This window comes from Lathamus discolor, chromosome 5 (assembly GCF_037157495.1).
Source record: "Lathamus discolor isolate bLatDis1 chromosome 5, bLatDis1.hap1, whole genome shotgun sequence".
Taxonomy (NCBI): Eukaryota; Metazoa; Chordata; class Aves; order Psittaciformes; family Psittacidae; genus Lathamus; species Lathamus discolor.
In genome coordinates, this window is record NC_088888.1 from 81,238,689 (window position 1) to 81,255,142 (window position 16,454).

Here is a 16,454-nt window from a genome sequence, read left to right on the forward strand (position 1 = left end):
TTTCTTTGGCATTAAGTTTATGTCTAACTCACATAACTCAAAGTTCTGAGAAAATATGCAAACTGCAGAAATGCATTAAGTTCTCAGAAACAATTTTAGAACTGTTTCTGAAAGAAGCTACGTACACCTGTGTTAGCTGAACAGTACATGATGACTGTTGTAACTTTTCTGAAAGATATGTATTTATAACTATTCTGAAAAATATATGAAACCAGTTTGATACGATACTACTTTTGGTGTGTTTATGGCCACATGAATTTTAACATTAGTGAAAATATCATTTAATTTATGGTTTACATTAGTGAAAATAAATGTTTACTTATGAGCCACAATACTTATCTTGTTCAAAGCCTACCCTCGGTTGCATTGTGACAAACCTTTAAAACTTAAGTCTAAAATCATTATGGAAAAATCCCAAACTATCATGTTATATATATAAAAAAAATTAATAAAATGATAGAGGCAATACAAGACAAAAGGAAATGAACCATAACATTCTACAGCAGTAATGTTTACGCAGCAAATACCTGATGCAATATTGCTGGCTCTGCTACAAACCAGTTTTATCTTTTTTTAAAAACAAAACCAAAATACAGTTATAAATGATTAAGCTGGTGACCTAATATGAGACTCTAATGGCATTTTATTCTTTTCCCATCATAAGCTTCCTTGTGCTTAAAAACAGCACTGTCATCTTTTGTCCAGGCTGACACTGACACTCCCCAAAGGGAAAACTGGCAATTTAGATACAGACAAATTCCTGCTAAACTTTGAAAATGTCTTGCGTAGTGTTTGGAAGAATCAAGCCTTGAGATACCAGAAGCAACCTGAAAGATTTCTCAGGAAGAAAAGCTATTAGTCTTTAAAAATCTAAAAAAATTGAGTGTGATAAATTATGTAACACTTTAATAATTAGCTATTTGATTTAAATGGTAACAACTGACTGACCTCTTTAATCATTTTTGTTTAGGACAACACTAAATCAAAAACCAGCAATAATTTCTCATTTTTATTATCTATATTCAGCCTGGAAATATGCAGTTCAATTCTTCATCAGAGTTCAATATGCGTTCACTCTGGCCGAATAGTGAAATAGTGCTCCTGTTTAGAAAAGGATGTAATATTTTATATTATGAATAAGAATATAGTATTTTATAGTATTAATAAAAGCTGAGGGGTTGTATCACCTGCTTTGAAAACATACCTAGGTAGGCGTCTCTCTGGGTTCGTGGATATTTTCTTCTGAGAAGGCGTTCATAAAGGACCTGCATGCTGGCCTTGGCTAGTTATAGGGATTGCACACACATGGCTAGTTACTACACTCTTTTTTTCATCTGAGATTTATTATTTGCCTTAAAGTTAGTAAAAAAGCTTATTGCTAGCCTAGAATTAGTGCAGTTAGATCAGTACACGAAAGCATATAATTTTAGTGTAGTTTCTAGATTAGAACACTTGTACTATACATTGAGCTAGCATATTTTATTTCCTGAAACCAATAATACTTAAATGCTCAATTACACTTATGAAGTCCCACAGTTGTCTGCACATGCTTCTGCAAAATCACCGTGTTGGGTTAAAATTATATAACAGAGCAACAGCAAAGCAAATAGAAGAAGCAAAATTAAAGAGGTAATAATTTAATTTAAAACAAAAAGTGATGATTCTGGGATTTAAACAGGACTTGAAACTTTTTTTTCTGCAATACGCATTTAAACTTCAGACATAGATTTCCACTATAAAACAGTTCATTTACTTTAAAAATGAAAAATAAATGCAAATGACAACTGTGTACTTTGTGAAGTCTGAAGAGCTTCAGTTTCTTTGCAGACATCACAGAAACACAGCTTTTACACTTTAATGTTGATGAATTTTAGAAAAATTAGCATTAATGGTAGGAATTAGTTATTTTTCATGAGCAAAAGTAGCTTAATTTTTACATTACTAGTCCTTTTTGTTCTACCAATTGTCCCAATCAATGTATATAAAAATTAACTAAAATAAATGAAACAGATTAACAAATAAGAAAACAAAGTAGTTCTAGCAGAGACTTAAAAAGAAAAAAAAAACTCCACAAGAAACAAACCGTCAGCAAAATATGTACAATGAAATGTCAGTGTTTTCTCCTCATGTATTTATTTTGAGCACTGCTGTTCAAGCTTACATTTCTAAAGGTAAGTTAAATTACCCACAGAAATGACAAAAGGTCTGACTCAAGTTCACTGAAGTGTACAAAAATGTTTTTGGTGACTTCAATGAGGTTTGAAAAATACAATCCAACTATGAAACTCAATGGCTGGCTTTTTTCTGTTATAGATGTATTTTTGCAGGAACGTTTGAGGGGAATTGAAGGTCCTATCTGAAACACCAAAGTGTCAGGATTTAGTGCACACCTAGCCTTACAACAACAGTGCCACTACACTCTATTTGGGAAAAAGCACATTTTATCCTTAAAAGGAAGACTAGGAGTTGAGTCATTCCTTTAATAGGGTGCTCCCCTCCATATCAAGATTAAGATAACTGACACAGAAATACTTTTTGCACTGTAACTGTAGCAGTATTTTTGCTTCTACAAAGAAAAAGCCTCAGCTTTTGGCATTTTTCTATGCTCAGATTTGTAATGCACTCCCTCCCTCATTGTTTTTTGTAATAGCCTTGTATTTTGTAATATACAAGTGAAACATTTTTTTGTTTGAATCATCAACTGACCACATGACATTTTGAAAATAGCTTTCATATTTCAATTTCCAACATTATTGCTTCATAATGCTTAGTTTTGACATTGGTAAAATTAACCAATACCAAATAAAAACAACACCCTATTCAATAAATGCTGTCTGAAATCAATTTAAAGTCCAAAAGATCTATTTTTCAGATTTAAATAGAACTTTATATGACTAAAAATATGTAAGCTTGATGAGGCGAAAGTCTAAATCATACTTTATAATGTTAATATTATTTTGTTTCTGACTTCCACTCCTCTCCTAGTTCACAAGTTGAGGCTAAGCTCTCTAATATACCTGCATTCTACAGAAATGTAATATACATTTCTATATATTTAATGTAGCAATTTTACAGTTACTTCTAAGAAATGTAGTTACTGGAAGTCTTATTTGCCACAGAACTTAAGTTTCTTTCTATGATACTGCCCTGTAAGAGTTTAATTTTAACTTTATTGAAGAAATAGCTTCTCTGAAACTGCATTTTAACTATTCAATTTTATAGAAACAGTTCTAGTCTATTCAAATATTTTCCTAATTCTTAGGTAACTAAGGCTGCCTAAAAGTTACACTAAAAACTGAACCAGCAGCAAATTTTTCTTGTAGGTCTTTTTTAAGGTAAGTTTCCATTATAATATTCTTCTCAAATCAAAGCTTACAGAGTTCCAATTTTTATACAAATATACGTTTCCATATAGAAACCAAACAAGTACAGCATGCTACTCAGATTAAAAATGTCTCTTTCTCACCACTAGCCACAGTGATTTGAAATAACAGGGTAAATCAAGACCAACAAGAAGATATTTACATAAAATCAGGCTGCTATCTCCTCGTTTTATTAGTAATGTTGACAGTACTTGCTTCTTTTTTTTAAAAAAAGTTATTAATTCCAGCTCAGCTCAAGCAAAAAGATTTTAGATCAAGAAGATGCATAAAATCAATGCCAGTTTAATCTAGAAGAGTGGTATTTTTAATAAACATTGACAGAAAGTGATGCATTTTATTACGTTCTACATACCCAGTTCAATGCGGTGAGAAGAGGGGAGCTCCTTTGTTATCATAACGAAATAGCTATGTAATCCTTTGAAAGCAAGCAGCAAACTGGCACAAAGCGTGTAGTGGAAATTATAAGCATGGCTGAGAAAAGACTCTGAAACAACAAAACTGCAACCCTAGAAAAAAAAAAAAGAAGATAGATAAGGCTCATATTAATTTTGTGTAATACATGAAGTGTTAACAGAATAACTGAAGAGACAGATAAGCAAATTGCCTCTTTTCACAAACCTCATCCATATTTTTGTGATTTTCAATGGACTGCAACATATTAAAGAACAGGTTAAACACTTAATATGGTAAGCTTCCCATCTGCATGTTTCTGAAGCACGTAACATAGGCTTTTGGAACAATTTTTGTAATTTCCTGTATCAAATGGCAAACCAGAGTAACTCCAAGAAAGTTCATTCTTTATCAAGTAATATTTCTGCAGAATAGAAAATTCACACTGCCCAACAACATACAACATAAGAAAATCTTAAACTGATATACTCTTACGTCTGCTGATAACTGTTTTGTGTAGTTATTGCCAAAGACCACACTTTCAAGAGAAGGAATCACAGAGTCCCTGTTTTGTGCTGGTGCATTCCTGTTCAACCACGTATTCTTCACTGGGCGAGGAAAACTGCAAAAAAGCACAAATGAACCAATAATTTCAACGTACTATATGTCACAAAACTATCATACTTAAAATACATTCTTGACTTTTCTTGAAAGGCAGTATAAACAAGGACCCTCAGTATGATCCTGGAAGTTCCTAGCGTGGTCGGCTGCCCTTTTAAAAGCCCTCAGGATGGCCCAGAGACCTCAGTTAAGTTTCTGCTGCTTGCACTAGAGGAGCAGCACTTTTGAAGCAGTTTTCTTCAAAGCAAGTCTCCAGCTAGTTGGAGAAATGTAAGAAATTATTACCCTCAACTGTTCTGTTGCCACCTCTCACCATGAAGGTCAGCAGACTTTGCGCAAGGAGACTCTGTGCAGTTTTTCCTCATCATTTCCAATGCAAACTTCATCTAATTGAAATGATAAAACTGAAGCACTAGGAAGCAGCTGGAAAGCTGTCACACAAACTACCACTGCTGTTTTCCTACAGGATACCTGACCTTTGCCTACTGAGGAGAAGAGCCCATCCTGAGCCCTGGGAGAACAGAGCCTCCTGCAATTGTAGCCTTGCAAGAACAAAGAACTAGGAAAAATGAGTGAAAGATGAATGAACGCATAAAAGTGCAGACTTTTAGATAACGGGCAGAAAGAGATAAGCAATGACAGCTTAATAAAAAGACTAGATTGTACAGGACTCCGGGGCTGTAACCAAATGGAATTATCTCCTCTTTTTCAAGAAAGTGTAATATTGGTTGTTCCCAAGACAAGTGAATGTGGATGCTACCCTGAAAAAGAAAATACTCAAAAAATGAACCCCTATAAAAGGAAGGGATGACAATAATATGTGACCCAAACAGAAGAGCAAATTGTCACCACAGGAAAGCACAAAGGATGAAAGGGAGTGAAGTCTGCTGTGTTCAGGTTTGTCAGAAAGAACTGCTCCAGAAAAGTGAGCTGGATATGGGGTAGCCCAGCTGAAATAAAACACTAAATTTGAAGGTTTCTTCCTCTTCCCCTCCAGACAGATTTTAAGGACAACTCAGATCCTTAAAATAATTTTGTGGCCAGCAGTAACATTCTGCTCTAAAGATAACAAAAGCAGCATGGAAGTTGCTGTTTTGTTTCATTATCTCCTTACACAAGTTGCATCAAATTCAGATTTAAAATCAAACGGCATAATTGTATCATAACTTGAAAAGCCAGAAACAGAAGAGAGAAAGGTATGAAAATGCTTTGATTTTCTGCAACCTTTTAAAACATCAGGAGGGACAAATACATTTCTGACTGAGAATCAGTAATGAAACCTGGTTTTTGCTTTCTAACAATGAAGTTTGACTCTACAGCTATGAGACGAATATAAGTGAAATGCATGAATTTTACTTGTGATACAGTGTGAAAATTTTTACTTTACACACACGCTGCTACTTGAAGTGCATTATTTTATTAGATGACATCTTCAGCAACAATACTAGCTTAAGACAATTCCTACCTCCTCATTAACTTCAATGAGAAAATGAACATGAGCCGGCAGTGTGCGCTTGCAGCCCAGAAAGCCAACCGTATCCTGGGCTGCATCAAAAGGAACGTGACCAGCAGGTAGAATGAGGTGATCCTGCCCCTCTACTCTGCTCTCGTGAGACCTCACCTGGAGTACTGTGTGCAGTTCTGGTGTCCTCAGCATAAAAAGGACATGGAAGTGTTGGAACAAGTCCAGAGGAGGGCCACGAGGATGATCAGGGGACTGGAGCACCTCCCGTATGAAGACAGGCTGAGGAAGTTGGGGCTTTTCACCCTGAAGAAGAGAAGGCTGGCTGGAGACCTCATAGCAGCCTTCCAGTACCTGAAGGGGGCCTATAGGGATGCTAGGGAGGGACTCTTCGTCAGGGACTGTGGTGACAGGACAAGGGGTAATGGGTTAATACTTAAATAGGGGAAGTTTAGATTGGATATAAGGAGGAAATTCTTTCCTGTTAGGGTGGTGAGGCACTGCAGTCGGTTGCCCAGGGAGGTTGTGAGTGCTCCATCCCCGGCAGTGTTCAAGGCCAGCCTGGACGAAGCCTTGTGTGGGATGGTTTAGTGTGAGGTGTCCCTGTCCATGGCAGGGGGGTTGGAACTAAATGATCTTGAGGTCCTTTCCAACCCTAACTGTTCTATGATTCTGTAACTGTTCCTCTCTCAAATAATGCTACACCATCCCTTCAGATGTGCTAGTTCAGTTCTTATATAACCGTTCCTAAAACCCATTACCACAACAATCCAACTTGGAGAGGGAAAAAAAAAGTCAAAAAAGAAAAAATTCCAGTTGCATCCTCCAAACTAGCACAGTCCTACTGCACAGGCCAGCTGTCTAACACACATAAAGACACAGCTTTCCATGATGCAAAGACAGGAACAAGCAGCGGGAATACTTTAAGCTAAAAGTTTGGACATTTACGGCACAACCAGAATTTGAATACGAAGAAACTTGAGGGGAGTAACATGTGGTATTCGAAGGCTGTGAAAGAAGACAAAGATAGATATGCTAAAGAAAAAGCTGTTCCAAGAACACTTCCTATGTGTGGCTGACTGCACGGCCCTTTTTCACACTTACTTTTGAGACAGAGAAGTGAAGTAAACAGAGATTGCACAGTCAATGAAATAAACAGGCTTCAGTAAAAATTAGGCAAAAAGTGAAAATTAAATTCTCCCATTTCCTTTAGGAAACACTAAATGCAGCATTTGCCAACATAGTTGGCATTACAATAATAACTGAAAACTGTGAAGACGGCTAACAGAAACCACCCTATTTGTATTAAATGGCACCTATTTCAGTCACTAGAGAGAGCAGCAGATCTTCCCGCTTAAGAAAATGTTAAATATTTGTACCTACAAATATACATGTAGAAATACACATACTTACACATTCCTCCTCTTCCCTGGTCTTGGGTATCTCTCTTTTGCACTATATACTCTAATTTCTAACAAAAGCAAACTCAAAATTTGTTCCATGAAAACAAGAAGTTTCTCATCCGTCTGGGCCCTGAACTCCAAAATCATCATTAAGAAAACCATATTTGCCATGAATTTAACTCCTTAAGTATTCTAAGTTTGTAACATTTCTATTTGGACATTCAATAATTTATCTGCATTTTATTAGTAAGAGATTACCTTATCAATGGCTGATGCAGGGCAACCAAAGAAGCATGGACTATAACCGATATGACAGAAAGGTGGAAGTAATCAAACATAACATTGATGTAATGATGAAGGCCCCGGTGTAAGTTAAAGTGCAACTTTAAAGTTCGGCTACTAATTGGCTGTAGTGTGCTGAGGTCATCTGGTCTAAAGAGAAATTCAAACAGAGCAACATACAATCAGAATGATCATATTTAAAGAGCAAGTCCTTAATATCTAATGCAGACAGCAGTTCAGCACAGGTCTATACTTTGGGATGCAATGATATCACCCCCAGGAAAAGCAAATTAAAATAAAAAAATCAGAAAGAGACACACCAGTTATGAAATCTTAACAGACTTCAGCACTGGGGTTTTTTTTAATCCTCATATATGTCTAATATAAACATGCTATATTTACATGTAATACAGATTTAATCAGTTTAACAAGTTAACATATATTGTTGATTTAATGAAATCTTCTATATTTAAACTTACGAATAGTCTGTATCTGTGAAGTGCAGATCTAATGTTAGTAGAAAATTCATCTCATTAAGAGACTCCTCAATCTAAAAAGAAATCGTAGAAGTGTGAAATGTTTTCAGATGCCTTATTTATACTAGTCCAATCTGTACATAATGAAGACTTAATGAGCTGAATATAGTAAAGTTGAACAGCAGATTACCTTCCTCTCATCTAACAGCATTTTTACTTTGAAAATCATCACATCATTCACAGAAACTTCCTCATTTTTGTAAAGAATCTGAAATGTTTTACTGCAAACTATATTGTCATGGACTGAAGCAGGAAAGGCAAGATCTGTGCCTGAAAAGAAGAGAAACAAATATTAATATAACTGGCCTAGAATCTAGAAACCCAGAGAGGCTAGTAAGTTGAAATATCATTCCTACCAGTTTCATGACTACTGTTTAACACCAACAATATCAGCAGTTTCCATCTTAGTCAGCTATTGCTGGAGTTTGAAGGAATGCATTTTGTTTCAAACAAACACTGTATTGATATTTTTAACATAATGTGATTTTAATATAAGTTCTGAAGAATTTCTTGTTTATTCCAAGTTGGAGTAAAACATTCTAGGTACCAAAAATTGTAATAAAAATCTTGAAACCTGTCTTGTTTCATTCAGTATTCATGTTTATTTTGAAAAGTACTCTTCATTACCTACAGATGAGGCAGAGAGGTTAAATGACATATACCACTCCACTGAATTAATGAAGAACAAAGGTGGTTTGTTCTTTCCTTCCAGATCTCTGGATACTACTCTAGCCAGACCAGTTCTAAGTGTATCACCTTAACATTTCTCATTCAATTTGACACTTCTGCTATCAGTCCAGTGGCTGCTCATCACAAAGAGCTCACAAAAGTGTGATAAGTTGTTAGGGAATCCTTTGCCAAGAAAAGGTTAAAAGACTTGTAGAAGAAATGAGACAGGGAATGGTTTAAAACAGTCACTATAGAAGAAAGGAGAAAGGGAATGGTTTAAAACAGTTACTGAGGAAGTACTTAGCTTAATAGCAAAGGGTTATCAGACAGGAAGTATCAGGATGGGCATTATTCCTTTGAAACAACACATAAAGAGGATAGAACAGAAGTAACAGAAATACTGACACATTCTTATTACTCATCTACAAGCAGGCTCAATACCATCAACCTCCTACAGAACCCAAAGTCTTAGAAATTGTGTAAATGCAAAATATTTGGGTCTTCTCTGGGTTTTTTTTTCAGGGTTTTTTTGGGTTTGGTTTTTTTTTTTTTTTTGGTTATTTTGTGGGTTTTTTTTGTTTTGTTTTGTTTTTTGTTTTGGTTGGGGTTTTTCTGTTTTGTGGGGGTGGAATCGATTCTTTTGATTCTACTTAATAAATTACTTCAAAGGAATCCACAAAAGAAAACAAAAATCTGCAAAGTTTGTACTTTACAGATTTGGGGTCTAGAGGTCTCTGATATAAAATCACAACACCTGGCAAACATTCCCACCCTATAATTAATCTTTGTAATATCTTAGTTCAACCTCCCTTCAGAAACTAGAAACAAGTAAAATACAGGGTTTTGCTTAAGTACTTCCACACGTACCATCAATTTAGATGTTCTGGACAAAATGCTTACAAAGGCCTAATCACTAAAGTGTAATTCCCATATATATAATGCCACTTTTAGCTTGTATCCATCTGTGCAATCTGTTACAGGTGAAGGGCAGAGCGGGTATGGTTTCACATGACATGTAATCTGATATAGCCACACAGCATCAGCAGAAGGGATGTGCCACTCCAGTCTGATATAAAAGAAGTAATGGAAACATGTGGCTGAGTTCCCACTTCCTATGCAGCATCCAATCTGAATTACAGCCTTCAGTTCTGCTGACTTTAGTGTAACGTGAAACAGCACCCTCAGAAGTGAGAGAAGAGTCAAAGAGGAAACACATGAGGAACAGGCTCAGCCACATCTGTGTGGGGAGCAACGTCTCACAAATGTGAAGTCAACATGGCTGAACTACTTCTTAAAGTCAGCTATGCACAGAGCTGAAGGTAAGGAATGGGCAGGGTGAGTCACAACCTGATTTAATTTTTTGACAGCACTGCTGATTTAAACTCACATCAAACTGCAGTCCTCATGTTTACATCCTTTATGCCTAATAAGAGACAGAAAGGCTAACACATGCCACAATTTAGTAACAAGACTGAAGCTTTCTGAAAAAAAAAAAAAAAAAAAAACCAAACCACAACACAAAAATCAAAATACCAAACTTGAAGTCCATTCTAAAATATACCATGAAATATTAAACATATCATTAAGTGTCACTACTAAAAAAAAAAAAAGTATGTTTTACTAAAGGATCAGTTTAGCAGAGCTAAATTCCCTAAACCATATTAAACTTTGTTTTTGGAGTAATCTTGGTTCATAAGAATTACTGATTTCAAAAAAGTCCAAGAAATATTTGGGAAGCTTGACTAGAACTTCTATCTACCTTGGTGCTCTACTTAGAGTTACTTTTAAAACAGCCTCCAAAATTCATGTTTCAGTAATCTCTTATCACATTTTCTCAGACTGCAGTAGGTTTTTCTTCCTTGAAATTCCAAGAATTTTGCCTGACATTTGAAAACTTAGTTTGGTTTTTTTTGCAGCATGCTGAGGTGTGGGCTTCACAGAATTAGGAGAGCACTAACAGGTTCCTCTGGGCTCAGTCTGCCAGGACAAAGAAACCAAAAGTGAGTGCCAGGTTAAAAAAAAACAAAACAGAAGAGGGAAGTTAAATCAATTTTCAGCTTTGCCACCAGACACCAACAAAGCAAGTCTCAAAACAGCAACAATGGATCCTTTCAAAGTCTTCTTTTCAGAAAGAATGGGCTTAGAAACCTGCGTAAGAGTCTGTACCTGAATGTCTCCATTACTCTGAGGTATCTACTTAAATGAGATCTGCCCTTCATCATCTTAGCCTGAAACATGGAAAAGGCTGAGCAGATCAGTGTGAACCACAAGACACTAATATAAAGGAATTAGCATGTTTTGCTACCAGCAAAGAGAATCAATAGAGGAAAAACAGTAATACAAATTCTGTAATGAATATTCAAGACTCACTGCTAAGCACAGGCTAGCTTTTCAGCAGGACATCATAAAACAATTTATCTTTTTACTGTGTTAATAAAAAAAAAAACAAACCAAACCACTTTTATATTAGTTACCACAATGTAAGACAAAAAGCACATTCTCTTAATTAGCAAGGCAAAATAATGACATCATATACTAAAAGACTTTGCACTTACCAGTTGTATGTAACAAGCTAGCTTCTAATTTGTGTGGAATTCTTGGAGGAATTTTCATAGATGCACGAATCTGGTAAAAACTAAAGCAAAAGACACTGATTTGTAACACATGTGGCACAGACATCTCATTAACCACATACAGATACACAGAATGACAAAGGCAGGATCAGTGAGTGCAAAGGAAGAACAAGGCAAAGGACGTCTATAACGCTTAAAATTGTCTTATTTTTGACTCTTTATCCTGTTGGGTTTTTTGTTAACCATTAACCAGAGCAGCAGCCAAGCATACGAATGAAAGAAGAAAACCTCCACATAGGGCTACTCTGTCCACTTCCCGCATTGTTGGGGCAAGTAACTTATGAGACACATGGTAAACTACACTGGAGAACTGGTATGAATGAAAAATCAGGATTGTCAGATACATCATAACCATCTCAGAAGGATCTATCACATAGCACATCTACGGGGCTGCTATAGTCGGTTCTGCCACTGAAGGATCCATTTACCCCTCTGGGATCCGTACAACACACACCACTAACCAGACACTCTCTACCTTGCTTGTGGCCACTGGGTACTAAAAAGTGCAAATAAAGGGTAACAAAATGTGACAATACTTGCTACCAAAGGCAGGAACTGCAAACTTAAACCCTAAGATCAAACACAAAAGTATTTTGGGTCTCAGCCCCTATCTTCAAACAGTTTTTCATCTTATTCAGCTCCATACTGTTTCCAACTTTGATTTTCATCTATGAAAACCCTAATTGCCCCCCATATTGATTTTATGGACGTCTTTACTTAACACAAGCACCCATAAACACACTTAGGGGACACAATCCATCCATCTCATCCCCTTTTGGATCATTTTTGTTTGAAGGGGTTAGCTTTAGCTCTTCAGTGAGCTGAAGTGACCTACCACATGCTCCACAAACACACCAATGAAAGGGAAGAAGCAACAACATTCACAAGTAGAGAGCAGGAAGACTAAAACACCTTTTTAGGCAAATGCATGGTCCTAAGTGAATGGACCATGTGAATGCAATACAGAGTGTTAAGTGCCCTCATAAGTATGTGCACACCCACTCACAGTCTTACAGTTCATCATCATTGCCATTATCCAAATCCGAACTACTCTAATCTATAGCGGTTTTCTGATTTTGACTTCTAACACATCAACTAAAGCTGACCATCCAGAACTTTGCTAGCAACTGATGCAACTGTGTGCTAGCCTAACAACCAATCAGTAAAAAAATTCTTAATCTAATCCTTCCCCAAAATTAAAAAGTCAACTTTAGTCTGGTCAGAACTATACATCAAAGAATGTTTTATAATAGAAGATACTTAATGAACCAGTGAACTTAATGAACTATATTGCTAGAGGCAAGAGATGACAGCAAAATTATTCTTACCCTTTCAGATATCAAACAACCTATTGTTAACCAGCAATGAAGTATTTTGTTTTTACAAATCCACATGTCAAACACGATTCTGTATCACTTAGCTGATTCATAAACAGTAAATGAATTCATTTTTTATTGGATTAAAAAAAAAAAAACAACCAAACAAAATAATAAGCTTTCACTGTCATCTTCTCTAAAAGTGTAAGGAATTGAGGAGATTAAGAAAGTCCTCTCAACTATTAACCCATGAGGATACAATCAAGTACAGTGATGTACTCCTTTTCTCTGGGCCCGATGTGACATTCATCATTCAGTTAGTTACTCTTTTCACCTTTACTGAGGTCATATGATACATGAAACATTATAACGTCCAATAGCCTCAGCACAGAGATACTTTCCACCAGCCCCAACTTCATAGTGTCATTTCTGCATCAACAGTAAACATTTATCAAGAGCTTGACATCCTACCATTACAACCTGCATCCTCCCATGAGGCAAATGCCTGTCATGGCAGAGCATACTGCTTGTTACTTCAGGTATTACGAATCCAAAATCATTGGTATGGTTTATATTAAATATTATGCCTCAGTAGTTTAGAGACATGCCAGATATTTTACTTCATCTCCTCCTAACCTACAAACCTTTGTCTTCAAAATACCCAACATCTGCATCATTCTCAGTTCTTGCTTAGAACCACATGACAGCTCTGCAGAGCATAAATTTAACTAAGGCTTAACAACTTTACCAGTTGCAGATAGACTAGTGAATTAGGACTGTAACAAGGTAAAATGAAAGGCAAAATAAAACCTGAGGACCTAACAGAAAAGAAATGCAATGTGATATTCCAATACTTAATGCAGTAAGCCTCATCTGCCCTAAAGAGTCTATTAAGTGACTGTTTACAATCTGGGCCTCAAAGAAAGCAATCAACAGAATTGTTCGTGCTTAGAATGTAATTTGTGAAATCAGAAGGCTGTTAGGACATCCTTCTTTTCCTATTATTACTTGCTAGCAATTAATCAACAGCACACTATTCTACTCTTTATCCAGTAAACCCTTTACTTGCCTGATCTATTTTAATTTGGATTAATGGGGAAATAAAGGTATATTGTTTGCTTGTTTGAGACAGGTGGCTTTGAACTTTCAGCAGATTTACACTTTAAGCAGTTTATAACAAAACATTCACCTGTTAATCTCAGTAATAAAACCCTCTTATAGTTCAGCTCAGGGCAAATATGTAAACATTAATTCAAAATCTTGTGCCAAGATCTCTAAAACAATCATTTAACTGCACTAAGACATTTAAATGAACAAACAACCTCCTACAAAGTATTTCATCAAATTATTCACTGTCACTCATCTTTAAATGCCATATATATTAAGGATCTATCTGCAAATGAAAAGCTATGATACAGAAACAGGGTACTTTATTCACAAAGGAATTACATTTGTAATACATAAAATAAGGGAATGCTTTCTGAAGTTAAGATGACAGCAATTTTTTTTTCTCTTGCCCCCAAGCCCTGCCTTCCTCATCTTCCTTCCATCTCTGGTTCAACTCAGTCAACTGGTGTTGCAATGCTGCTTCTTCTATTCAAAAAACAAATCTAAACCAAACAAAAACCACCAACAACCCCCCAAAACCCCAAGTCACCTTCACCTATCTCCTAGCTGTACCATAAACACTCTTTAGTTCTTGTATACACAACTGACACCTAAACTTGATCTACTGTACTGTACTTGCTTGGGCCTCTACATAACAAATCAGTATCGAGGACTTGCTACTCACCTATCCCATTCACCTATCCCATTCACCTATCCCAAATATCCTTAAAATACTCCATAAATATGATCTAAATACAATCAATTCTCCATTATCCTATGTAATGAGAGAATGAAGGTATCCTCAGTAGTGGAAAAACCCAGACAGTAACAATGCTACAGAACATGGCCCCAGTGGTACAACAGATGTACCCAAATAGCTAAAGCAGCTTGGGTCTACCAACACTTTCAAGCCCCAGCCGAATGTCTCCCAAGAAGTAGAATGTGCAGACCTAACAAGGCAGTTGCAAGCTGAGTACCACAACTTTTCGGAGGGTGTAACAGTTTGGGTCTATTGATGTGTATACACTAAAATGCCTTCCTGAAGGCCACAGGAATGAAGAACATGGTAAAACCACTTCAGTGACAAGGCCTGTGCTAAAGCACAGTCATTAAGATTCACATGCTCAACCTTGCTACAGCACATGTTGTCTTACATGCACCTGTAGGTCCCAGGAACGTGACAGAATACCAAACTGACCCTGAACAGTGTGGTCCTTCCCAAGTCCTGACTCTGACGGCAACCTGAAAAATGCCTTGCTGGTAACAGAGACAGGGGCTCTATGTTCACTTCCAAGATTTATGTAAAACTGTTTTCCAGAGCAGAAATATTACGACAGGAAATAGATGAAGCTTTGCAGTTGGCAGTAAGATTCCAGAAGAGGGCTGGGGTTTAAAGCTTACATTAGTAGAGATTTTTTGTGCAGATTTTTGAAGCATAAATAAACAAAAACCTGCGTTACCTGTCCCTCAATCTCTCTTTTTACTGCATTAAATGGGGAAAACACCATTTTCAGATTATCAAGCTCGCAACTTTCAGATAACAAAGAAGCTAGGAATATTTTGGCAAAGATGCTGTAAAGCTACCTGTTTTGAAGAAAATAAACAACAGTATTCAGAAGGTGGTATACTGTAAAAACACACATTAATCATGCATGGAAACAGCAGCATTCATCAGTGTAAGGACCTTTTGCTATCTTTTCCTACATTAGCTGAAGCAGGATAGCTAAGTACTTCACTAAACAGAATAAGCCAAAAGAAATACCACCAAGAACCAATTTAAATATACAATGAAAAATGCACTAAAAATGCAACAGAAGAAAGAACGTGACGTACAATAGTTACTAAATTACCCTGACAAGAGTATGCTGTGATGTTTACAAACACCATCTAGTAATTCGGCAGGATGCATTTGGATCATCTTTGACGATACAACTACAGCTCCGCATTTTAAAAGCCTTGGCTACAACAGCAGCTAATGAAGTGCAGTCTTACTGTGAGTCACTGCAGTATGGGCAGTGCAAGGAACAGCTTTGGGACGAACAGCAGACTGACAGCTGGATGAAGGTCTGACACTACACAAAGAAAAGATTCCAAGTGAGTCTTTAACACCGTTTTGTCAAGACAATAAGCAGGTTGCAACTGCCTGACCTTCACGTTGCTAAGGTAAGAATGATTTGAAGGACAGTCTCCCAAGAAAGACTGAGTAAGCTGAGACTTGAAACAGTCTTAAGAATACTTATGCATTGGAACAGGTTGTCCAGATAAGCTGCTCCAGATAAGCTGTGGAATCTTCACCCATGAAAACTTTCAAGACCTGAGCGGACAGAGCTCCAAGCAACATGGTTTGGACTGAGTGCTCACCCTTCTTTCAGCATGAAGGAAGCCTATATGACATGATGCTATCCCTTCCACCGCGAATCAATCAGTATATGATCTCAGAGGTTAAAGGAAACCTATAAAACAGGGCTCACCAATTTTCAACATGATAACAGCAAGAAGTGCATAAGGCTGGGAGCTGGTACACACAACAGGCTTGAGACACACCTGCAAACAGAACATACTCCTGTCTTTCCCACGTCTAAACTCAGGAAGACATTCCTGCATGTACACAGTCAAAATACTTCTCCACAGCTGATGTGCTTGCGTCTCTGA

At 36.7% G+C, this 16,454-nt stretch overlaps 1 protein-coding gene across 4 annotated transcripts in view; it reads right to left on the reverse strand.

Moving 5' to 3' along the window:
- FAM135A (family with sequence similarity 135 member A) overlaps positions 1–16,454 on the reverse strand; it is an 88,515-nt gene that overhangs the window by 36,410 nt on the left and 35,651 nt on the right. For all 4 annotated transcript variants that reach the window (XM_065681446.1, XM_065681443.1, XM_065681445.1 and 1 more), the window contains 7 exons: positions 11,302–11,381; positions 8,208–8,347; positions 8,021–8,091; positions 7,518–7,691; positions 4,269–4,395; positions 3,736–3,889; positions 1,205–1,282 (listed from right to left, as the gene is read on the reverse strand). In XM_065681446.1, the coding sequence (XP_065537518.1) occupies positions 1,205–1,282; positions 3,736–3,889; positions 4,269–4,395; positions 7,518–7,691; positions 8,021–8,091; positions 8,208–8,347; positions 11,302–11,359 (802 nt within the window). In that variant the 5' untranslated portion in view covers positions 11,360–11,381. The remainder of the gene's footprint in view (positions 1–1,204; positions 1,283–3,735; positions 3,890–4,268; positions 4,396–7,517; positions 7,692–8,020; positions 8,092–8,207; positions 8,348–11,301; positions 11,382–16,454) is intronic.